The 25,187-nt window shown below is 34.1% G+C and overlaps 6 protein-coding genes across 7 annotated transcripts; 4 read left to right on the top strand and 2 right to left on the bottom strand.

Annotated features, from left to right (window-relative positions):
* Nucleotides 9,500–11,466, bottom strand: LOC104790492 (AAA-ATPase At3g28510). The gene has a single exon (XM_010516253.2). It carries the CDS (start codon nucleotides 11,349–11,351, stop codon nucleotides 9,741–9,743), a length of 1,611 nt encoding a protein of 536 aa, XP_010514555.1. The 5' UTR covers nucleotides 11,352–11,466; the 3' UTR covers nucleotides 9,500–9,740.
* On the bottom strand, nucleotides 13,106–13,685 carry LOC104790491 (60S acidic ribosomal protein P2-3-like). Its single transcript, XM_010516252.2, has one exon. The coding sequence runs from the start codon at nucleotides 13,595–13,597 to the stop codon at nucleotides 13,250–13,252; it is 348 nt and encodes a 115-aa protein (XP_010514554.1). The 5' UTR covers nucleotides 13,598–13,685; the 3' UTR covers nucleotides 13,106–13,249.
* Nucleotides 16,014–17,691, top strand: LOC104698729 (probable prolyl 4-hydroxylase 6; the record flags this gene model as incomplete). The annotated part of the gene is made up of 6 exons (XM_019246286.1): nucleotides 16,014–16,115; nucleotides 16,269–16,376; nucleotides 16,592–16,649; nucleotides 16,740–16,915; nucleotides 16,995–17,055; nucleotides 17,192–17,691. Coding segments are annotated over 6 exons (798 nt in total), but the record flags the coding sequence as incomplete, so codon positions are not given.
* Nucleotides 18,345–20,541, top strand: LOC104790489 (probable prolyl 4-hydroxylase 7). The gene is made up of 8 exons (XM_010516251.2): nucleotides 18,345–18,517; nucleotides 18,610–18,696; nucleotides 18,780–18,837; nucleotides 18,918–19,022; nucleotides 19,392–19,449; nucleotides 19,549–19,724; nucleotides 19,818–19,878; nucleotides 20,100–20,541. Exons 1-8 carry the CDS (start codon nucleotides 18,414–18,416, stop codon nucleotides 20,399–20,401), a joined length of 951 nt encoding a protein of 316 aa, XP_010514553.1. The 5' UTR covers nucleotides 18,345–18,413; the 3' UTR covers nucleotides 20,402–20,541.
* On the top strand, nucleotides 20,641–22,134 carry LOC104790488 (transcription factor MYB35-like). The gene is made up of 3 exons (XM_010516250.2): nucleotides 20,641–21,060; nucleotides 21,157–21,286; nucleotides 21,387–22,134. The coding sequence occupies exons 1-3, from the start codon at nucleotides 20,928–20,930 to the stop codon at nucleotides 22,093–22,095; spliced, it is 972 nt and encodes a 323-aa protein (XP_010514552.1). The 5' UTR covers nucleotides 20,641–20,927; the 3' UTR covers nucleotides 22,096–22,134.
* On the top strand, nucleotides 22,248–24,601 carry LOC104790487 (putative rRNA methyltransferase YlbH). Of its 2 annotated transcripts, none has more exons than XM_010516248.2 (10): nucleotides 22,248–22,500; nucleotides 22,587–22,678; nucleotides 22,759–22,857; nucleotides 22,950–23,054; nucleotides 23,140–23,244; nucleotides 23,312–23,450; nucleotides 23,563–23,678; nucleotides 23,773–23,829; nucleotides 23,904–24,086; nucleotides 24,279–24,601. In XM_010516248.2, exons 1-9 carry the CDS (start codon nucleotides 22,338–22,340, stop codon nucleotides 23,979–23,981), a joined length of 954 nt encoding a protein of 317 aa, XP_010514550.1. In that variant the 5' UTR covers nucleotides 22,248–22,337; the 3' UTR covers nucleotides 23,982–24,086; nucleotides 24,279–24,601. The 2 variants fall into 2 exon arrangements, with proteins under 2 accessions (XP_010514550.1, XP_010514551.1); XM_010516249.2 differs by having other exon boundaries at nucleotides 22,338–22,500; nucleotides 23,904–24,058.

The following is a 25,187-nucleotide window of genomic DNA, read 5'->3' as shown; positions in this document are numbered from 1 at the left end:
AAATACAGCAAACATGACATATATGATTAACGAATACTACACCAATACCTGACAATGGTTATTCAATAAGTCTGTCTAAGTGAGGCCATTTTCTTTTTTTTGAGAGATTTCTTATCAGTCCCTAAAACTTCCATTTCTGAGTACAACCTCATCAAGTAATCAGTTTCTTTATCCTCTACTGCTTAGTTTCAAAAACACCAAAAATTGTGACAAAAAAAAACACACCAAGACAGCAACATGGCAAATATTAATCTTATATAATATGAGAAGGTTTTCTCCTAACTTTGCATAACACGATGACATTTGGCAGCGTATATTTTCGACACATGTCCTCACTTTTGAATTATTAAATTCTTTAAATTTATTTTTCTCAAAAGTACATACATTATTTTCATATTCACTAAATATAAATGAGATTTCTGTACTAAAAATATATTGACATTTATGCAATATCCTTTTAGTAATTATATATAGATATCATTTATCAATATTTTATATAATTAACATAACATTATAATTTCGCATAGGTATCATTTTTCAATACTTTATATAAGATTACCATAACATTATAATTTTCCAAATAAGAAAGAAATAAATATTAATATTATAAATTTAGACAAAATAAATTTCTGATGATTAAAGATTTCAATATTAATATCATAATTTTGGAAAAATATAATGTGATAGTTATTAAATTCTTTACTAATTTCAAGCTATAAAAATATTATAATATTATAATAATTATTTGTTGATAAAAAAAGTATAATATTTGTTTCACAGTTTTTGTCCCAAAATATTAAATCAATTTATTCTAAAATAATTTCAAGATATTAAAACAATATAATATTTATTTTTTCTTTAATAGTAATCATTAACACAATTTATTGCATATTAATTCTTGAAAATGTAACTCCCATGATGTTTGAAAAAAAACAAAAACAAATCTTTCATCATATGAATACACTTTAATGTATTAATTGCAATACAATTTGTGTTTTACAAGGAAAAAAAAACACAGACAAAACCTATGGTATATTTATTTTTTGAAATATAACCATAACTACCAGGATGTTTGACCAAAAAAACTGAAAAACCTCTCATACTACTACAAATTTATGTATAAATAGCTAGACAAAGTCTTCATTAAACATCTTATTCTACCTCTCACATAATTTTCTAAATTTTGTAATATTTAACGTTTTCCTATATGTGACATTTGTAGGTTTTGAAATAAATAAATTGAGTCGAAATTTTAGAGCATATATAGAAGTGAACATGTTAAATATGGTTATTCATTAGAAAGAGTTAGATGAAGAAGGTCTTAGGCACATAACACATTCTCGCTTGTAAATGTTGGTAGATGTTGTTTCAAATGCATATTTTGTATATCAATGTTGTAATTTGTTTTTCTTTTTATCCATTTGATAAAATTTTAATATAAAAAATTTAGTTTTAGATCATAATTCATAAACTCTAATAGATTTTATATCTTAGTCACAATATTTATGCTACTTATTACCCATGCTATATTTTATACAAGTGTGTTTGTATGTATTACCCATGAAAATGAGTTTAAACAAATATTAACTGTTTCGAATACTATTACTTTAAATGTGTTCCTTAACGTTACAACTGTATTTGTATGTATTTATTAACTTTGTTTCCGATAACCATTTCCATAGTCCTTTATTTGATATAATAATATATCAATAACATTTTTTTACTCAATTCTCAACTAAAAACTCAGTTTGTATTTAGTATGTTCAATAGATATAAAGTACGTGATCAAAATTTATAGAAATATCTAACAGAGAACTTTCTTTTCCAAATTCAATTAATCAAGAAACAGAAAGAATTCTACTTCTAGAACACAAATTCATTTGAAGTCATTTGTATAATTTATTAAGATTGAAAATACTTTATTGCTAAAACATTCAAATTATAATAATAAAACTTTTAAGCATGTGTGAAGCATGCTGGTAATATATAAATATCAAAATTATTTATGCTACCTTTATTTATTTAGTTAATGAAATTAATTACGCAGAGAATGAAGGAAGAGCATGAGTTTCGGCTCAAGAAGAGGTTATTCCAGAAATTCAAGCTACTGTCTCGCCCTTCTTGGAGGTGTCTGGTTTTAGAAGATATTGATGTTTTATAGATTATGTTAAAAGCGGACACATGCTCATCCGCATTTTATTTTATACTTAATCAATATTTTTTTCCTAACGTAAAAAATGTTTGTACGTCTTGATTTTGCATCAAAACATGAAGAGCTCTATATATTATGGGATACATATTAAATATTTTAAAGTCACCTTTCATATTAATAAAAAATTTCAATTTAATGCTTTACTAATCAATAATCATTCATTTTAAGTGACCGAAAATACTTATTTATAAACAAAACAAATAACAAACATAAGATAATTTATCAAAACACAAAATATATAATTTTAAATATTTTAATAAATCTAATATATATTAAATTATTATAAATTTATCTTGCGCATCGCCTGAGTCTACTTCTAGTATATATATATATATATATATATATATTGATGCATGAATAAGCACTACACTAGTACCTAATAATGGTTCTTCGATCAATCTGTATTTCTGAGGCCATATTCTTCTTCTGCTACGTTTATTAGTAGTCTTCTTTGATGTATCTTCTTTGTTGCAATGCATCACATACATCATTATTATGGCGCGTCAAAACAAAAGAGAACAACCTGACATATGAATGCCTTGTATCCTCTCACTTTTTTAGACCGTTTTTTTTTCCTAAGAAGTTTTGCATTTGCGATCGCGCTGCAATGCATCACATAAACGGCTGTTTCCATAAAATCCGGACTTGAATACTGGTGGAGATCCCATCTATCGTCTTCACTTGAAAAAGGCTTGAAAACACAATGTTTCACTTCCCTGATCATCTCACTCTGACCATCTGTGGATCCACACTTCACCAATCATCTTGCTACGAAATTCTATCCACTTGAATTCCAACGTTACAAGAATCTGATACGATCATACGAGCCAATGAACTTCAAGTTTTGTGATCATAAATCGTTTCTACTTGAGAACACCTCTGCAATGAGACTCAAAATTAAGCTCTACAAATAAAAAAAAGAACACATATGATATAAGAACCAAGAAAAATTGATATATGAAAATATATGCCATACTTGATTTCCAAGGAGGGATTTTAAATATATCCCCATAACGATGCATAACATACTACTATTTTACTATGGGGGCAATGCATCACATACATCACGTCGTAGAGTTTTCTTAATTTGTTTTGGGGGATTTATTCATGATTTAGTTAAGGTTTCTAAAACATAATATTTTTGAATTAGTAATTTTTAAAATTTATATATATATATATATATATATATATTTTAAAGATATTTATTTTTTTGTCATTTTAACTTTTCAGCGAGTTTCTATGATTATATTGATTTTTTTTTTCTCTTCCATCGAATCAGTCCAAGAAAACACTACACATCATTGAAATAAAGAGATACAAAAATATCAACAACCTAAACATGCACAGCTAAGCATTTCGGAACGATGATAATGAAAACCTCCAAGCTTCCATTCGATTCCTCATTCGTAGCAAAATGAATAGCCACATCCATCCATCAACCATATACTTGTAGCCAAACGAACACATGTTAGTTAGGTGAAAACATAATGGATGGAATTCCAATCAAATATTAATTGTCATTGCTAAAGAATGTGACTAAAGATGGCACATGCAAGTTACAGACATGTGCTGGCACTTATTACATTGACGCCATATATTTCTGTTGGATTTGGAGTTGGATCGGATCCAACCTCTCATCATCATTATTGTATGGCAAGTTGATACAAAAAGGTTTCCGCATATGAAGAGGTATTTCATAGTTCCATGTTTTTCAGTAGATTTGGAGACTTCACCTCTTTTGAAATCCAAACAGATGGTACCGCAACTGTTATATACTTGAGAAGGTGGCGGCATACTTATACTGATTTCAGAAACTATTGAGACTAAATCTCTTTGAAGGTTCAGGTTAGGGTTTGATGATTTGCATAGAACATGGATATATCCTTATAGAGTTAAGAACTATAAACTCTATCGATAACTCTCAATACTTCTTTATTGATCAACAATGGTGAATACAAGAATCCTAACTGATAAGAAGAGTGAGTTACAGTTCTCAAACTCTTATCCTCTCAAACAGAGCACGTAGGCTCTGTTCCCTTTTCTCACGCAGGAGAACTCACAACTCTGATCACGCAGGATGATCCTATATTTTTCCTCTCAACCTCTATTTATACTCTATCCTTCAGATGCTTCTCTTTACTCGTAACATGTGCCTCTCACATGTGCTCTCTTATCAATTCTCCCCCCTTTCAAAACAGCTTGTCCTCAAGCTGTGATGTAACAATTGTAGTGAAGATGGAAAAACAGTGACTGCGGTAGAGAATAGAATTGTTGATGCAATGGTAGAGCTGCTCCAGAGACACGGATCCGCTGCACTACGTGACTTTTGTAAGTTGCACTGCTGTCTTTAGACGATGTGTTATGTTTGAACTTAAACCACCAGTCCTTGCAAAACTTTCTCTTCCCTAAATCTGTAAAACAGATATGTATACCACCCAAGCAAAGCAAACAAACAGCCTTCATCCTAGTATCACCAAACTTTTGAATCTGTTCCAATGCCCTTTGAATGATAAAAGCATGCTCCATCTTCATGTAGATAAGCTGTTGCAGAGTTGTTGGGATGATTGGCAGAGCCAACAACATAGATGCAGAAGTTGCAGGTTGAATGACTTTCCCAATCTGAGACCACCACATATCAATCTGTTGTTTAATTTGGAACTTGTAAACAAGCACGAATCCATGCTCTTTGTTCTGTCCCTAATCTCTCCAACGATGCCACAAAGAAAAATAGTTTTTCCTGTCCCCATTTGTTGAGCTGTAGAGTCCTATAAACTTCCCTTCATAACTTTGTTTTGCAGTAATGTTGCCAACACAATGCAGTTTTGATCCAGATCCAGCGTCATCAAAGATTTTCATATACCAAGCTTTCCAACGGTGCCAAACATGGTAACTTGCAATCCCAAGCTGCATCTTTCTACTTTGAGCCATAGACTTATGGACTCTCTCCTTTGATCTCCCAGGAACCTCAGTGTTCTGAATTCCAACCATGAAAACAAGATGATGTTGCTGTATTGACGTGACCCTCTGTTTTGGTCTGTTCACACTTGGTCTAAAGCAATCCACCAATACAGACTTCTGCTTCTTCCTTTTGTCCAGCCTATCAACACGAGACAAAGTTTTACCTTCTGGAACATGAATGTGCAGTATCTTTAATCTCTCTTTTACATGCTTGCATTTCCTCCAACTTACTCTTCTGCTCCAAGTGTGTGAGTAATTCTGATTGTGTTGTTTCCTAAGTCTTACCTTCTTTGGCTTGTATTTCAACATCCATGATTTCAAACCTCTCATCTTCTTTTTCAGTTTCAGCCCGTCTTTAACTGGGGACATTTTATCAAACATATGGTGTGGAGAAATTTTTTTTGTGATTCTTCTCTCTTCGTAAAACCTCTCAACATCTCTCTCTTCTTGAAACCTCTCAACATCGCCTTTAACAACAACCATCTCAATTTTCTTGTGAATCAGCTCTTTCTCCAACGATTCACTCTCCAAAACCGGTTCATATTTTGCTTCTTGAATCAATTTCGTCACCAAAGTTGAATTTGTTGTCTCCAGAATGATTTGCAAGTGAACTAACATTTCTGTTTTTGTTTCCCAAATCGAGTCCTTCACCGGAATCGATTTTGTTGAACAAAATAATCATGCCTTCTGAATAGAGTCTGGCGGTTGCGACGTGATCTTCTCCAAACACAAATCCAAATCTTTCTTCTTCTCCGCTATTTCATCGTCTTGCTCCATTGATATTTGATGTTGATTATGGAATCTCTCATCGGTGTTTGTTTCTTGACTCATGGCCACTGAAGGATTTGATTCTTGTTGGATCGTCGTGACATCCCTAAGTATTTTGTTCTCACGCCATTGATGGATGAGTCGCTCATTCCTTTCTTGCAATCGAAGCTTCTCTGGATCGTCATCTTCACTGAACTGAAACAATAAAGCCTCCTTCAAATTCTGCCAGCTTGAGAAAGGGCAAAGTGATTGTCGCCAGTAAAACCAAGCTTCAGCGTCACCTTCGAGAAGATTCTGTGCAAGATTCAGCTTCTCATCTCCCATGAAAGCCTCCTTAATAAATAAATCCTCTATCCATGAAAGCTATGGTCGCAATTCACCGGCAACACCTTTGAAGATGGGAAATCCCTCAAGACACATTGCAAACAAAATCCCCAAATTGCTTGAAAACCTAATTTTCTTCAGCGTTCGATTTGATCCGTGTTCACAAGCGCACCATTTGATAGAGTTAAGAACTATAAACTCTATCGATAACTCTCAATACTTCTTTATTGATCAACAATGGTGAATACAAGAACCCTAACTGATAAGAAGAGTGAGTTACAGTTCTCAAACTCTTATCCTATCAAACAGAGCACCCAGGCTCTGTTCCCTTTTCTCACGCAGGAGAACTCACAACTCTGATCACGCAGGATGATCCTATATTTTTCCTCTCTACCTCTATTTATACTCTATCCTTCACATGCTTCTCTTTACTCTTAACATGTGCCTCTCACATGTGCTCTCTTATCATATCCATAGCTAAAGTTTCAAACGTAGCGGGGTGATGAAAAGGAATGTTACTCCACTTTCCTGATCTCCAAGAATACCAATCTTGACTCAAATTATTAGTGTAAAGCTTCCTCTCTTTGTTCTTCAACCCAATAGCTTTCCCTTCTCTCAAAAAATGATTAAGATAAGTCTCAATGACCATCCCTCTGTGGCGCCTATGGAAAGTAAGCGTCAAGTATCATCTCTCGTCCGAGCTGCTTCGACCAAAGTTACTGAGTCTGAGTCACTTTCACATTTGAATGCCCCTTAGCCTTCACGCCTTCGAACCAGAGCCGGCCTTGAGGCTAAGCATGTGCTTGCGGCCGTTTATAGGATAAGTAATATTTCGGTCCTAAATTTCTTGAAATTTTTTTTAGCTCAGTTGGGAAAAGATGTAAAAATTGATGCTGAGGTAATGGGTTTGAGGCTCAGTATCACCTGTTTTTTTTACTTTTTCTTTGTTTTTCATTAATTTGTTAGCCTAAATTTTTTCTGGACATGCGGCCCACTGATTATCAGCGCCGACTCTGCTTTGAACTCATTTTCAATTTCCTGGTGATCGTCCATACTAAGCACCAACGATTTGCTGTTTTTCGATTCATTCGCCTTCCATCTCTTCGCAAGAGCCGTTGATTTAGAGGATAAGTAGTTGTGTATGGAGTCGTAGGCTTGGCTTCTCTTTAGTCCTTCATCTGTATACTCAGTGAATTTGATGTGAACGTTACAAGAGATCCATCCTATCATGCATCTTGTAAAAGTATTTTTCCATGTAGGCTCGAAGATGGTGAGGGACGTATCGTCTGTACATCGCCCAAAAGAAGATAAAGCTCGTCACCGTCATCCCGGTTAATCCCCATATCGCTCCAGTCTCAAGCATCTTCTTGTGTTGCTTCTGTCCCACGTAACTATTGGCTTGTGTTTCACGAATATATTTGTGTGTTTCTCTTAAGACATGAAAGGGTGCTCTCTGCTTTGGTTTCATTTCTTCCCACACTCACTCTCTATTTATCATACCTCTTGAGTTAGTAAGAGGTATGATAAATATTCGGAGAAACTGGTCCTATGTAGCACGCATGTTTAATATTATTATTATGTGGAATTCCTACGATTGTTGTTTCTTAATTAGTTTTAATTTACTTTTAGGATAGATTTAAGAAAAATAAAGTCATTAAGTTTGTCGTTTACGAAATTAGTCCTAGGATTAGGTGAAGTGTTTAAATACTTGTCGAAATAACTAAGTTTGGCTGCTCTTGGGATTGTTTAAAGGAGCCACTCAGGAGCAAAAAAACTTTTTTTTTTTTAATCATTTCTTAACGAAGTCATTTATTCTATAGATTTGTGGAAGTTTATAAGTCTAATCAACTTAGTCTAGCAGTTGGATTTTTTGGGTTAGATTATGATTTATGAATATATAGATCATAACCAAATAATTTCTTATCCGCCTACACTTCGTTACTTTTGGAGATGAAACAAAATCTCAAAAAGAAGCATTTAATCAAATGAATTCCAATCAACAAGTAAGAAACTTCAATTTTAAAGAAGTATATACTTCCATCATTATATTTAGATTATACACGTTGGGCTAGTGGTTTAAGTATATGGTCTTAGAACCATGTGCTCCCTGGTGGGTGAGATGTTAATAATTTTACTTGCACATAATAATTTTAATTTGTTGAGAGCAAACATTAAGAGGGGTATATTCAAAACAGGATTTTGGAGGATTAAGAGGGGTATAATTTCCTCCAAAATCCTCCAAAATTCTATTTTGAATACACCCCCTAAAATTTCAACAAAAAAAAAAAAAGACACTACACTATCAGCATCTCTAAATATCAAGTATGGTTAAAAACACTTTAATTAAGATGGCCCTAATGATGCTAGAAGCAGTAAAAAGGAAAGATAATATATTATAACATAACATTTCCTAGATATTTTACTTTTGACAATAAAGAACTATAACAAAAAAGAAATATAGTAGATTATGTTTAAATTGGCAAACTTCCCTGGTTTTCATTTAAGAAAGACAACTTTAAATATAAAAAAAAAAATAGTATCTTTGTTTGGAAAATACTTGGGTGAACACCTCTTTTTTAACCAATCAGATTATACCATCTAATAAAAAGAAAAAGAAATAAAATAAAATAAAATAAAAAATTATATTTAAAAAAACTAATAATATATTATTGAGTTTTGATTTATAAAATTATATGTTGATTTGTTTGTATAAATAGGGTTTCGATTTTATAATTAAACAAAATTATATGTGAGTTGACAAATAAAATTTAGGGTTTAGATTTTACAATTAAAAGAGATTATATATCGATTTGGGTTAGTAAATGAGAATTAGTATTAAGATTTTACAATTAAAAGAGATTATATATTGGTTTGGATTGAGAAATGAGAATTATGGTTTAGATTTTATGATTAAAAAGAGTTATATATTGGTTTGATTTTGTAAAAAAGACTTAAAGTTTAGATTTTGTAATAAAACAAGATTATGTGTCAGTTTGGATTTACTTAATTTAATATTTTCTATTTTTTATTAATGATTTTCTAAAATATTTATTAATATTTACTTAATTTAATATGAAATTGTATTATTTGGTTGAGTTAGATAAGAATAAGAGAGGTGAATGAACCGGTTCACCCGTACCCAAGAATCGTCTTTTGTGTGTGTGCCCCCCGCAAATACTTGATTTCCTTCGTTCAAATTAAACCAAAGTAAAAAAAGAAAATATGTATTTAAAAAAGTTTAGAACCAAGCAATGACGAGCATTCCCAATGCCGCAAAATTAAAGATAACTACTACGATGGAATTAACAGATAAATACGTATAATACAAACAAATTAACAGATAATAAGCATCTTTTAGCAAACATTAATATGGAATTTTGCAATTAAAATTTATTTAGAAACACCATGCCTAAGTACAACCTTACCACACAATAAACTAGAGAATTCATCAGGCGTCACTTATTTTCTTCATATCATTTTAGTTGCAACCATTTTGATTAGAAACGTCGCCGTTTTGCTCCTTCTCCTTCTTCACGTCTTCCTCTGTCTTCTCCTCCTTCTCTTCTTCCTCTGCTTTCTTATTCTTCTTCTTTTCTTCCTCAACTCTCTTCTTCTCCTCTGCTTCCTCTGCTTTCTTCTTCTTTTTCGCTTCCTTCGCTACTTTCTTCTTCTCTTCTTCCTCAGCCAATTTCCTTGCTTTTTCCTTCTCTTCCTCCAAAGTCTTGACCAAACGTTTGATGCAAATATCTGCATCTTCTTCGTCAGACTTCGGCATCAAAGTCTCAGCAACATCCGCTGGGGACATATCGGTTTCTTCGAGCCTTCTCTCGATTTCTTCATACAGTTCATGTGTTTCAATCTCCAAGTAGTTCTTGGCCAAAACCTTAAACGCTTCAAACTTGCAATAAGACATCTCAATGTGGTTGTCCATTCTTCCTCTACGTATCAAAGCCGGATCGAGCTTATCCACAAAATTAGTTGTGAACACTATGATCTTCTCACCACTACAAGCTGACCATAACCCATCAATGGAGTTTAATAACCCTGACAAAGTAACCTTGCTTTGCTTCTCATCCACCTTTGGCTTCTTCTCATCTTCCTTCTTCTTCTCCTCTCCATCCTCTTCTTCATCATCATCATTCTTCTTCTTTCTCTGCCCCGTAAGATCAAGCGAGCAATCAATGTCTTCAATCACAATGATAGACTTACCTTTTGTATCAAGCAACAACTTCTTCAAGTCCGAGTTATCCTTCACGGTCGTCAGCTCAAGATCATACACATCATAGTCCAAGAAATTTGCTATTGCAGCTATCATAGTCGATTTCCCTGTCCCGGGCGGGCCAAACAAGAGATAACCTCGCTTCCATGGCTTCCCAACCTTCCTATAGTAATCTTCTCCTTTGCTAAACTTTATTAAATCCTTCTTAATCCCTTCTTTCTTTACAGGATCCATAGCCAAAGTTTCAAACGTAGCGGGGTGATGAAAAGGAACGTTACTCCACTTTCCTGATCTCCATGGATACCATTCTTGGCTCGAGTTATTAGTGTAGAGCTTCCTCTCTCTCTTATTCAACCCAATAGCTTTCCCTTCTCTCAAAACATGATCAAGATAAGTCTCAATGATCATACCTCGGTGTCGTCTATGGAAAGTAAGCGTAAAGTACCTTCTCTCGTCTGAGATGCTTCGACCATAACTATGCTGAGGTTGAGTCACTTTCACATTTGAATGCCACTTCACCTTCACACCTTCGAACTCATCTTCAATTTCCTCATGATCGTCCATACTAAACACCAGCGATTTGCTATTTTTCGACTCGTTGGCCTTTAGTCTCTTAGCAAGAGTCGTAGATTTTGAGGCTAAGTAGTTACGTATGGAGTCGTAGGCTTGACTTCTCTTGAGACCTTCTTCTGTGTACTCGGTGAATTTGATGTGAACGTAGTAAGAGATCCACCCAATCATCTTGTGGAAGTATTTCTCCACGTAGGCTCGGAATTCGTGAGGGACGTATTGTTTGTACATCGCCCAGAAGAACATAAAGCTCGTCACTGTCGTGCCGGTTAATCCCCATATCGCTCCGGTCTCAAGCATCTTCTTGTGTTGCTTGTACCTCACGTAATCACTTGTTTGTGTTATTTATTTACACAAAACTATTTGTGTGTGTTTCTCTTTGGATTCATTTCTCCGTTGCCACTCACTCTCTTTTTATATCGAGTTTCTGAGGAAGATACCAAGAAATCTCTGATAATTTTTCAGGAAACTTATCACATCTATGTATAATATTAATATGATGTGGAATTTTCACAACTATTTTGTTTCGTAGTTTGTTTTAATTATTTTTAAGGTATTTTACAATACATAATGTCACTAGGCTTTGTCTCTAGTATGTGAAGAAGGTGCTTAGAAACTTGTCGATATTGGCTTTTTGCTCTTGGAATGATGCGAGGAGCCAATTAAGTATTTTAAAAGAGTATAATATTCTGTAAAGTATGAGCCATATATCTCTTTTTTTTCTTTAAAAAAGTGATAATTATTTTGTGACTTAGAATTTTATAAGTATAGTCAACTGTCGTAAGCTTAGACTACAAGTTGAATATTTTGTTTGTTTACGAAAAAGCACCTTAACACCTAAGCCTAAGTGATTATGAAAGGTTTCTTCGTTTCTTTGAAAAAATAAAAAGAAAAAAAACATATAGACATATTACGAAATTGTCTTCTTGTTAGTCATATAATATGTTAGTGCGCCCGTGTGCTAAGAGAAGCATGCTTAGCGATGCTCTCTTCTATAGGGTGACGTTAATTGAACTATTTCTTTAATACGTTTAGGTTGATGTCATTTTTGATCTAAACTAACGTAGCTCACCTAATGATTCCGTACTAGCCATTAGCCAATAGCCACTATCTTTGGGTATATTACAATTTTCTTGTTCGGAGATGTTGATGTCAATTGAGAGGTCTTATTGCCAAATACTAGTACACTGTATACAAAACGAGAAGTCCAAATCGAAACAGTTTCTCATCTCACGACATATAATGAACTTGGGCTTCTATAGGTCCAGTAAGAACAACGTCCACAGCCCAAATACATAAGCAGGTTCCAAGTCATTTAGTAGACTTGGTGGAGGAGCTTAGTTTAGAGCATTAACGACGAAAGCCTAAAGTTTTTTTAAGAGTAGCTTACTCATCGTCCGAGAGCTTCAAAAGAAGTAGTAATGGCACAAAACAGAGCAGCGCCTAAGATGTTGGACTCTCACATAGAGTCTCTTTCACAGTTTCAGCTGAGTCTAGCTATAAAAGTTTTAAGTATCAAAGTATTGATGATTGATTGTGTTATTCACAGAGTTACAACTAGTCAAACATTCTTGATGATAGATTACATCAAATACATAATGCAAACTTAATCACAGAACTTGACAACCAAACTCATTTAAGTATATAGAAGAAACATCTTTTAACTGCAGGTGAAAACCATTTGCCTCTTTGGTGTATCAGCCTCAGTGTTCTTAGCCACTAACAAACCAAACCATTTTCACATTTGGACTCACTACTACACTTTCTCCATCTTTAAACACTAATCATTATGGAAATGCTAAGCAAACCAGAACCAAACCCATAACGAAAACCATACTAAATCACATAAACAAACTCACCATTTGCTACATTGTGTTATTAGCCATTAACAAAACAAACCCTTTGCACATTTGTACTCACTACTCTTAATTTGTCCATTTCTAAGCACTAATCATGGTTAAAATGCTTAGCAAACCAAAACTAAACCACATAGACAAACCCACTCACTCTGCATTACCAATCTCACAACACCTAGATCAAGCCCAATTCTCAAATCACACAAGTAAAAAAAAAAACCATAGAATCATAAGCTCCAAAGATTATAAAACCAACAACAGAAACACAAGTCTTAACATAACACAAAGATCCATCATCACAAAACCAAAGAAACATCAAAATGATACTCAGCAACAGATTCATTAATCAAAGAGACCCATCATGCCTTCACCATCAGAAGACTCCTCTTTCACCTCTTCAACCTTCTTCTTAGACTCAGCAGCTGGCTCAGCCGCAGCAGCAGCAGCTCCACCATCACCTCCTCCAACCATAGCAGCAGCTGGACCACCAGAAGACAAAGCAGCCATCTTCTCCCTCCCAGCAGCGATAAGCTCCGTCACATCATGATCTTTAATCAGAGAAAACAACAGATCTATCCTCGACTCATCGATCTCAGCACCAACGGACTCCAAGATCTTCTTCAGATCATTTGAGGTTGGGTTCTCCTTTCCTCCGAGCTTAGCGAGGAGAAAAGCAGCAATCACCTTCATCGTTCGTTTTTGTGTTTTGGGATTTTGGATTCGACTGCTAGGGTTTGTGAAAGACACTGGTTCCGCCTATAGTGTGTGTATTTAAAGGAGGCAGTGTTGTTATCTTCTCTCCCCATAATGAGAGGAGATTTTTAGGGTTTTGTTCCGTACGTACGGTACACGAAACCAGAGCCACACATTTTAATGGGCCTTTAGAATTATGGGTCTTTAGTGGGCCTTAAATGTTTTAATCTGTTTTCTTTTTATTCTCATTTTCTTTTTGTGACATATTTGTAAGATCTTGTAATTAATGAGGGTATTTTACTTATGATGTTATGATGTTAAGATGAGTTTTTTTGTATTTTTTTTTTTTATGTTATGATGAGTTATGGACCAGATAACATGAAATTTCAAGATACGTAAATCTGGATTTCGATTATCATTACCTGAGTTTGGGATATGTTGATGTCCAAATCGGTCATAATTAGAATATTTAGTTCGGTAGAAAGGAGGTCGAAGTTCTCTTTGTAGATTGGTACTCAGGTACAAAAGGGCGGGTTACAAAGCTAATTTAGACGAGCTAAAAGGACTCGATTAAGGACGAAAGACGAGCTGCGAGTTCGTCAATTCAGAACCGTTTGACGAGTTATCTGGTACTTTTTCTTATTCCTCTTTTCTCTCCTTTTTTGAACCCTTTTTACGGACGTTGTACGTCCGTATTTATAGGAAACTGTGTCGGTTCATCCTCCGAGAATACCAAAATATCCCTCCTTCCTTGGAAGTTTATTTGGACATTTAATAGGCAGAGTCTTTTGGCAATGGGTGTGGATCTACCCCTAACAGGATAGTCTAGAGGTTTTTGAATATTTATCGAAATTAGTTAAAGCAATAATATAACATAGTACATGACAACACATTTCAGGTTTAAAACTATGTAGCTAACTTTATGATAACATGTAATTAATATCACGATCAATTTATTTTGATACATTGTTCATTGGAATCTAGCGTTGACCAGAAATTAAAAACATTTTTTAACCTTTTTAGTACTATTAAAAACCAAAAAAAAAAGATTATGTGGAATTGATTATAGTGTTGTATAATTAAAAACATACATTTTACAGTCAGTATAAAAATATTTTGTATAGATTGAATTCATTAATTCTGATAACTAATTAGTTATTTCAATTTCAAAATTTTAAAAGTGAAAAAAAAATCATTAAGAATTTATATTTTAAGAAATTTAGATTAAAACGAGAAAAAATCATCAAAAGATTATGTGAAATATTTAGATGAGATCGCATGCATATTTAGATAAATTCTCCTTATAAACTCTAAAAATTTATAAAGAGTATGGCGTGCATATTTAGAAGTTCATATATTCAAAATCAGAAACTTTGAATATACTATTTTTGGATTGAATAAGGTGTTATTAGATTCTAATTTATAAAGAATTTTGAAGACTTCAACAAAATCATCAAAAGTGAATATGTAAAATATTTTTAAGGTTTGTTAGAAAGTATATTACAGTTTTGTTGTTTAATTTTCTAAAATTTTGTAATTTGCTCCAAACAATCTCTGTATTTTTGTAATATTTTCCATGACTTTATGTTGTGAAGAAAGTGTATAAAATCATGAACGAATAACATAATAACTAAATTCACTAACAATCCTAGATTCTTTTGTTTTAATTTAATAACACAAAACTTTTATTGACTTTATAAAAGTCTGAATCCAATAATCCAAAATTGTTAAGATTTATGACATTTTATAAATCACAAACTAATAACACTGAATTTTAACAGATTTTAACAAAATCTTGATTTAATAACAACAGATTCTACATAACATTTAAGGTATTTAAAATTCTATTCAAATCTCAAACCAATTATAACCCCCTAAGATATGATTTTGGAACATGATTATTCATACAACAATTTAATAGGATGATGAGGTTAAGAAGGAGGGAGAGTGTATTCCTGGTAACTGATGTTTTTTAATCGGGATTACCATATTATCTGAAAGCACGAAACTTTATTATTTATCAACAAAAAAAAAAAAAATATACTCCAAAAGAGTTAAAGAACCTACCAAATGTAAAAATACTAGTCAACGTGAATTAAAAACAGGGAAAAAAAAATACAGTGTGCTTCATTATACAAATAAGGAACAAAATTGTTTAAATCTCAAAAGTCTATCTAACGAAAAAAAAAAAGTCTAATGGATTCTCTAAATTTTTTCTCATTTTCAATTTGTCTTCTCTTGATTTCTTTTCAAATTTCGTATTCCTCTGTGATTAAGCTTAAAACAAGTGCTTCTTCTTTTGGTTTTGATCCAACTCGTGTCACTCAACTCTCTTGGACTCCTAGGTTTGTGTTTTGCGTATCTGAATTTTGGGTATTTTTTTTTTAGTAATCTTGATCTTTGTTTTTTCAAACATGATTTTGTGTTAAAAAATCTGATCTTTGTGGTTTTCTCCAGGGCTTTTTTATACAAGAGGTTTCTTTCAGATGAGGAATGTGATCATTTGATTAACTTGGTATAGAATCAAATACGTTCTTACGTTTTCGTGTCTTTAAAAAATTATTTTAGTTTTTTTGTGATGATCTAGGGGATCAATGTTGTTGTGAGACTATGTGAGTTTGTAACAACATCCAGAAACTTTGTTTTTGGATTTCAACATTGGGTTTAGGCAAAAGGAAAGCTTGAGAAGTCAAGGGTGGTGATTGATGATGATACGGGTGCGAGTACTGAAAGTGAAGAACGCACAAGTTCTGGAATGTTTCTTTCCAAAAGACAAGTGAGAGAGCTTTCAATTTTTGTATCTTTTTAAAAATTTACGATGTGTGCTAGTTTAAATCTAAAATAAAATTAAAAAATCGTTTTCGATGTATTTTTTGTTATACGGTATATGCATTGTGTTTATCCACGTAGCTTAATTATATCAATTAGACAGATTAGTTTCTAGTCATAATTGGTTTGGTGTAATTCACTAATCGTTGTTGAACATTTTAGGATGATATAGTAGCTAAAGTGGAGGCTAGACTTGCTGCATGGACCTTTCTTCCGGAGGGTATGTACTCCCGAGGCTATCTCTATGTTTATATATAGTTCTCTAATTCTGTTTCTTATTCTCACCTCTTTTTTATGTGTTGTGGATCAGAAAATGGGGAACCCTTACAAATATTGCACTATGAGAATGGTCAGAAATATGAACCGCATTTGGACTTCTATTTCGACCAGGAAACTCTAAAGAACGGCGGACATCGGTTCGCTACTGTACTGATGTACTTGTCCAATGTCACAAAGGGTGGAGAAACAGTTTTTCCCATGTGGGAGGTAAAAGACTTGTATCATTTCTGGTTCCATGTATTCTCACGTAAGATTTTGATTCTGATTTGATCACTCATGTTTACAGGGTAAAATACATCAGCTGAAAGACGATAGCTGGACGGAATGTGCTAAACAAGGTTATGCAGGTAAAAAATAATATTGTATATAGTTTTGATACACACACACACAACACATGTAGCATAATTCGATATTTGTAGTGAAACAAATGGTACAACAATTAATGGTACAATACATTATGCATGTGACTGTGTATCTTTGTAGTGAAACCGAGGAAAGGGGACGCATTGTTGTTCTTCAGTCTCCATCTAAATGCAACCACGGATCCAACAAGCTTACATGGAAGTTGTCCGGTGATTGAAGGAGAGAAGTGGTCAGCGACCAGATGGATTCATGTTAGGTCATTTGGTAAGAGGCAATCTGGATGTGTGGACGAGAATGAAAGCTGTGAAATATGGGCCAAGGAAGGGGAATGCGAAAAGAATCCAACTTACATGGTGGGTTCAGAAAAAGACCTTGGATTTTGCAGAAAGAGCTGCAAAGCTTGCTCAGCTTAATTAAGAACAACAACAAACAAGTAAATCAAAGGTCGTCGTATTTTTTTGAAGGATTAAAAATTTTGTAGCGAACCGGTTCTTCACTACTCGGGCTTAGAAAAACCATTAAAAATCTGATTAGTCTATAACTCTTTGTCAAACAAATCAAAGATTCAGTATCTTAAAAAGTAGTCAAAATTTTAATAAAATCTGTAAATTAATAAGACTATGATTGACCAGAGATAAGGATCCATGGTATGCATGAGTAAATCTTATGGTATCTAATTGTAAAAATATTAATTCTATCAATAATTATTTTTATTTTTATGAATAGTTTATAAACTTTATGAAATTTAAATTTTAAAAATAAATTTATTTATACCAAATTACTCTATTTAATATATATATATATATGATGCTTTATATATATAATCAAATTAAATTGCATTTCAAAAAATAAAAAAAAAATCAAAGCATGAAATACATAGAGATTTTGAAATATTATAATTTTTATTTGAAAATTGAAGATATTAGAATTAAATGAAGTGGGTTTGGTTAATGGTGTAAAGAAAGTTGAGATTGACAAATGTGAAGTATATAAAAAGCAAAAAAAAACAAACAAATTGTGAAAAAGTTATTAATATATTAATTTGTTAAAATATGTAATTTATGGAGTAATTATTTTTTAGAGATTATAATTATGTACGAATAACCTCGAAAAAATTAGTCAACGGGAGGTATTAATTAAAATAAAATAAAAAAACCGAAGGCAGACAAAAAATACAGTGGGCGTCATAAATACTCCAAAACCAAAGGGGGACATAATTGTTAAATCACAAAACTATGGGAAACAAATCAAATAAAAAAGAAATAAAGAAACAGTAGTGTGATTACAATACATCTTGGTCTTCGTCTCCTCCAACAAGTCTTTTTTCTCACACACACAGCCAATGGATTCTCGGATTTTTCTTGCATTTTCCCTATGTTTTCTCTTGATTCTTCCTAAATTCTCATCTGCACCTACCCGTTTCTTCACTCGATCGAGTAACAACAGGTTTTAAGAAGATTACGATGAAATTGATTCGATTGTGTTTTTCTTTCGAATTTTGGTTTTGACTCTCTGAGGGTTTTGTTTTGTTTTTGCAGAGATGGGTCTGTGATTAAGATGAAAACGAGTGCTTCTTCTTTTGGTTTTGATCCAACTCGTGTTACTCAACTCTCTTGGACTCCTAGGTTTGTTTTTTTTTAGCTTTAATTTGTTTCTGTTGATTTTTTTGATTTTGTGTTTTGAAGTTTGTGACTTGTTTTTTTGGCAGAGCTTTTTTGTATAAAGGGTTTCTTACTGATGAGGAGTGTGATCATTTTATCAAATTGGTATATAAATCTTTAAACGTATTTGTGTTTGGTTTTGATTTTGAAGAACTAGTGATGATGGATTTGATTTATGGGTTTAGGCAAAAGGAAAGCTTGAGAAGTCAATGGTGGCTGATAATGATTCTGGTGAGAGTGTTGAGAGTGAAGTACGGACTAGTTCTGGAATGTTTCTTTCTAAAAGACAGGTGAGTTATATATATAAGCTTTACAAGAGATGTTTGAATCCATAGATGAGTCTGTTGGTTATACTAAAGATTTGGAATGACTTGTTTGAAGCTGTGGTCATATCTTGATTCGTGTACAATCAGTTGAGTTTATGATGTATTATTCTGAGAATGATTGATGTTCTGAGGTATATAATGTGGCTTTTGTAAGAAGTGTATTTGGCTAGTTTACTCTACTTGTTTGATAGACTTGTTTGCGGTTACTCGTATATGTCCTGCAACACTGTAGAATTCTGTTTCTTTGCTTAGACAATGTAGTAGCCTGAATGCAAGATCTGGCTATTCTAGAGGTTGTGTAGGATTGAATGGTAAGGTTTTTGTGTTGTGCAGGATGATATAGTATCTAATGTCGAGGCAAAACTTGCTGCGTGGACCTTTCTTCCCGAAGGTATTTCTGACCAAATGTTGCCTAATTCTGTTTCTTGCTTTAGCCTTTAGTAGATTACAACTTCTCAACTCTTTTTTGTTTTTCTGTGTTGCGGATCAGAAAATGGGGAATCCATGCAAATATTGCACTATGAGAATGGTCAAAAATATGAACCCCATTTTGACTACTTTCACGATCAGGCCAATCTGGAGCTTGGTGGTCATCGGATCGCCACTGTATTGATGTACTTGTCCAATGTTCAAAAGGGCGGAGAGACAGTGTTTCCCATGTGGAAGGTAAAGGCATATATCACTTCTGGTTCCATCACCTATTATTTGGATTTCATAGCCTGAGTAGCCTCATTTCAATTTGATTACACATTCTTATAGGGCAAGACAACTCAACTGAAAGACGATAGCTGGACGGAATGTGCAAAACAAGGCTATGCTGGTAAAAACACTGTTAATACTCTAACATCTATACACCTATTAAACACAAAAAGTGGATACTATAACATCTAGATTATCTTGAACATGCGTTTGGTTTAAAAGTGGAAAATGATTAAACTTAAAAGCTAAACACAAATAGGGATTGCAGTAGTATGATTCTATGATAATGAAAGGTATCTCTCGAAATGGTATATTGCACTATCTGAAAATCTTTCTTTGCAGTGAAACCGAGGAAAGGGGATGCTTTACTATTCTTCAATCTACACCCAAACGCAACCACAGATCCTACTAGTTTACATGGAAGCTGTCCAGTGGTTGAGGGAGAGAAATGGTCAGCAACTAGATGGATTCATGTAAGGTCATTCGACAGAGCGTTTAAGAAGCAATCTGGGTGTGTGGACGAGAATGAAAGCTGTGAAAAATGGGCAAAGGAAGGGGAGTGCCAGAAGAATCCAACGTACATGGTGGGTTCAGAAAATGACCATGGATACTGCAGAAAGAGTTGCAAAGCTTGCTCATCTTAAGAACAACAACAACAAGTAAATCAAAGCTCTTATTAAAAGGATGAACATTTTTGTAGAGATACATTTCGTCAATAGAATGAAAAATTTAGAACAATATACTAAAAAATAATTCTGAATCTATGTTACTGGTTTCATATTCAGTTATGTTCCCTATGGTTCATAACTAAACCAAAACTTAATAAAAATCAGTTTATCATCAACCTCAAGCAAGCAATACATGACAACTGAATGCCGTATTATTTTAGAGTCAGTAGTAGTGTACATGAGATGATAGTTGTCTAAACTACGTCATGCACTTCGAGACTCTATATTTCTAATGAAGTGTAACAATCATGCAATTACCGTTAATTAGGAGCCTTCAAGCATGAGATCCTCACCTTCTCTCTCTTTCTCTCTCTTTAGCCATGTCTCAGAGCTTTTGCATTGCATCACTCTATTTCCATAAAGCCTTTGTTGTTGTACTCTCAGACATTTCTCAGCTTCTTCTTCTTCTTCATCTTCTCTCTTGTGTGTGAATACCCAAAAAATGGGAAGGCCACCATGTTGTGACAAATCCAATGTCAAGAAAGGTCTCTGGACCGAGGAAGAAGACGCTAAGATCCTTGCTTATGTTGCTATCCATGGTGTAGGAAACTGGAGTTTGATCCCCAAGAAAGCAGGTTCTTTCCAAGAAAATCTCTGCTTACTTTTAACTTTTAAGATATCTCATCTCCTTATACAAGTCTGACATTTTTGTTTTTCTTTCTTTGGTGCAGGCTTGAATCGATGTGGGAAGAGCTGTAGACTGAGGTGGACTAATTACTTAAGACCTGACCTTAAACATGATAGCTTCTCTCCTCAAGAAGAAGAGCTTATCATTCAGTGTCACAGAGTCATTGGCAGCAGGTAATGAAGAAACCTAATTGCTAACTAACTTTTTAACAATGAGACAATTAAACTTGTTTTCAACATTGTTAATAATAAATAACTTCTGAACTGTTTTCAGGTGGTCTTCGATTGCGCGAAAGCTTCCAGGGAGAACGGATAACGATGTGAAGAACCACTGGAACACGAAGCTGAAGAAGAAGCTGATGAAAATGGGAATAGATCCGGTGACTCATAAACCAGTGTCTCAGGTCGTTTTAGAATTCAGAAACATTAGTGGCCATGAAAATGCATCCTTCAAAGCAGAACCATCAAACAACTCTATACTCACACAATCCAACTCATCAGCCTGGGAAATGATGAGGAACACAACAATGAGCCATGAGACTTATTACAACAACTCTCCTATGATCTTTACCAATCCCACTTCATCCGAATTCCAAACTACTCCATTCCATTTCTCTAACCACTCGAATCATTTGCTCAATGGAACCACATCTTCTTGCTCTTCCTCATCATCATCTGCTAGTATCACTCAGCCAAACCAAGGGGCTACTAACTTCTGCTGGAATGATTACCTTCTCTCGGATCCGGTCTTACCTCAGAACTCTCAGATACAAGTAGTGGGATCCTCAGCTACTAGCAACCTCACTTTTGCGCAAAACGAGCTTCATTTCAACAGCCTAACCGAATGCAGCTCTCATAACAACATCGATACAAACGCCTCGGGAACAAGTCATTCCGCGAGTTCATTTGTTGATGAAATATTGGATAAAGACCAAGAAATGCTGTCACAGTTTCCTCAACTCTTGAATGATTTCGACTATTAGATCCTTCTTCTCGTTCTTTGTTGTTGTTGGTTCTCTTGTAACCGGTTATATGATATATTCAAGAACTATGATTTTTCAATAAGTTAAGATCTCTTCTCTTATTACTTACCAAAGTAAACACCTTTTTGGTAAAGGAACTTATCCTCTGGTTGTGAAAGAGGGTTTAACTCAATTTCTATCTTTTCTTCTTCGACGCTCTTAACATAACTGCGAGCTTCAAAGTCGAAAGCTTTTTATCAGCTATGGCGGTTTTGTTATCATCTCCGATAGTCTCTCCACTAGGAATCAACATCGAGACGAAGAAGAATCTGGGTGTCTCGTATTCTTCTTTCCCTCAAATTCACCTCTTTAGAATCTCTACTCCGCTGCGTGTTGGAAGATCCGTCGTCGTCTCGAGCCGTAAAAGTGTGAACTTTTTTCAACTTTCATAATATCGAACATGTAGCAAAAGGTGTGTCTTTTTTCTCAGTTTATGTCTTGTGGGTTTACAGATTCAGGAACTGGTTTAGCAAGCGAGGATAAGAAATTGTTGCTGGAACGATATGGTTATGATGCCAATGATGACTTTGGGTCTCAATCTAAGGTTTGTTTTTTTTTCAATAATTGTTTCGGTTTGGGTTCTGATAAATTGCTCCGAGCTGAAAATTTCTTACGTATTTGTAGAAGGAGAGAAGGAAAGAAGAGAAAATGAGTGGAAGGAACAGCCAACAAGTAGAAGAAGTTGTTGTAGTACAGCCAAGAACAACTCATAGGTTACTTCAGGTGTGTATATTTGTATATTTGTTTCATTGTCTTGTTTTTTTTGGGGTTTTCTGTTGTTTGATTTCCTCAAATGTGTGTGTTTGTGTGTTTAGGTTCTTGCAGGAACGGCCAAACGAAAGAAATTGCTTTCTCTTAAGGGAATGGATGTGAGACCTATGATGGAAGTTGTTAAAGGAGCAGCTTTTGGGATTCTCCAGGTCAAGAGTAATGAGAGATATTGACTCTTTTTTTTTGTTCTGTGAGATTAACATTCAAAGACTGATTCTTCTCTTCATTATGTAGGCTGCTGGCGGTTGTCCAACATCTCTGCGTCCTGGTAAGTGGTTGGATTTGTACAGTGGTACAGGATCTGTGGGAATTGAAGCAATCAGTCGAGGATGTTCTGAGGTAACAAAGAAATATTAGTGGCAGGAATTGTTTTGTATGGTTTTGTACTTGACTTAATTCTCCACAGGCACATTTTGTTGAGATGGATCCTTGGGTTGTTTCAAATGTTCTACAACCAAACTTGGAACACACTGGGTTTGTTGATGCTTCGGTTATACACACTGCTCAAGTCGAAAACTTCTTGGAACGTGCTGATAAAATAGTAGGCATGTCTAGTCTTTAAGATGTTTAAACAGTTTTCAGTTTCATAACTTGTTATTAATTGCAAACTTCAGCTTTCAGTAGTGTCTGTTTGTTAAGATTATTCTTTACTATCAGGTAAGGATGGAGCATTTGATTATATCAGCATTACACCACCTTACATGGAGGTAGATTATGCGGTTCTGATGGATCAGATTGCTAAGTCGCCAGCTATTGGAGAAAATACATTTATTGTGAGTAGCTATGTATTTCCCTTCTTAAACCATCTGATAAGGATTTTGGGTCAATGAGTAATACTCATACTCTTCTGAACAAAATCTGATCTAGTTGGTCGAGTACCCTTCACGAACAACAATGCTTGATTCATGTGGATGCCTTGAAAAGGTAATTATTTCCCTTTTATTACTTGTTTGATGAATGGGGTTGTATCAATGTTGATGAAACAAAATTTCTTACAGATGACTGATCGAAGGTTTGGCCGGACACATCTGGCCATATATGGACCAAAATGGGCTCAGAAGCCGAGAAAATCTTAAAACCACAGTGGAAAGCAATGGTTACATCTAGCCATTTTTTTGGTTAAAAGCAATGAACAGAGGCAAAGATTGAAGAGGTAGTGCATTCCACATTTTAATAGTAGAGTAAGTTATTTTAAATGTTACTACTGTTCTTGCTTACATACATATCAACCGCTTTGACTTGCAACATCTGCTTCTGTCACATGATACAAGATCATTTTGTTCTGCCTCTGTCACATGATTAAATATTATTTTGTTTTCATTTCTGTTTCTTTCTGTTACATATTCTTAGTGTCTCAGTTTAAATTTTTGCAGGTGATTCTGTCGATCAGTCCACATTTTTGTTTGTTGCCAAGTCCTAAGATGGAAAAAGTTGCAGACTTATGATAATAATTGTAAAATCGGTAATGGTGTATGTTGCGAGGGGTGTTTGTTACACAGAAATATATAGTTGTATGCAGTTGGAGATATAAAGTCAGTTAGAGTTTCTCCTTTTTTTCCATTACATATGGCTTCTTTTGATGCCCTTAAGGTTTGAGAGATTAACTTTGCTAGACATGATTGTTATATGTATGTACTATATACATCAATAACCATCTTAAGCATTTCTTCTAATTTAAACAAAACCTTTTACGACAGTGACATAACTGAGGTATGTGTCGAATCATTCTTTCCCTTCTTCTAATTTAATCTATTTTGGTAAACAACTCTTCAATAGAGCATCTGAGCATGTAATTTTGAAATCTCTAGAGGGAAATATAGTGGCATGCCTTTGCTCACACAATCACTGTGAGAATCAAATACTATCAGGACACTATCCTGACCATGTGTAAGATCCCTAAATGATATAGAGGAAACAGATATATAGTAATGGACTTGTGGGGACAGGACTGTTTAAATTTTGGCTTTACTATATGTAAGGCAAGCTTCTCTTTCCCACCAAGGCCAAAAGGAAGTTTGCTTGTGTCATGGAAACAAACTGGCTCAATCTTCTCTAGCTGTCATTCAGATATGGATTCTTTTCTTTACAATTTGGATATGTTTCTAAATATATTTTTAAAGAGATTACAGTTTAAAGTTTATACACATCTCTATATGTTTTGCTGCTAATCGGCTTTTGATAGGAAGGGGAATACTTAACAAGGAAGAAAATTATAGCTCTAGCTCCTTTTCACAGGTTTGGTTATTTACTTATGCATTGTTACATTCTTAATTGATTATCTT

The sequence above is a fragment of the Camelina sativa genome, chromosome 6 (assembly GCF_000633955.1).
Source record: "Camelina sativa cultivar DH55 chromosome 6, Cs, whole genome shotgun sequence".
NCBI lineage: Eukaryota > Viridiplantae > Streptophyta > Magnoliopsida > Brassicales > Brassicaceae > Camelina > Camelina sativa.
This window is presented reverse-complemented; position numbering and strand designations above follow the sequence as displayed.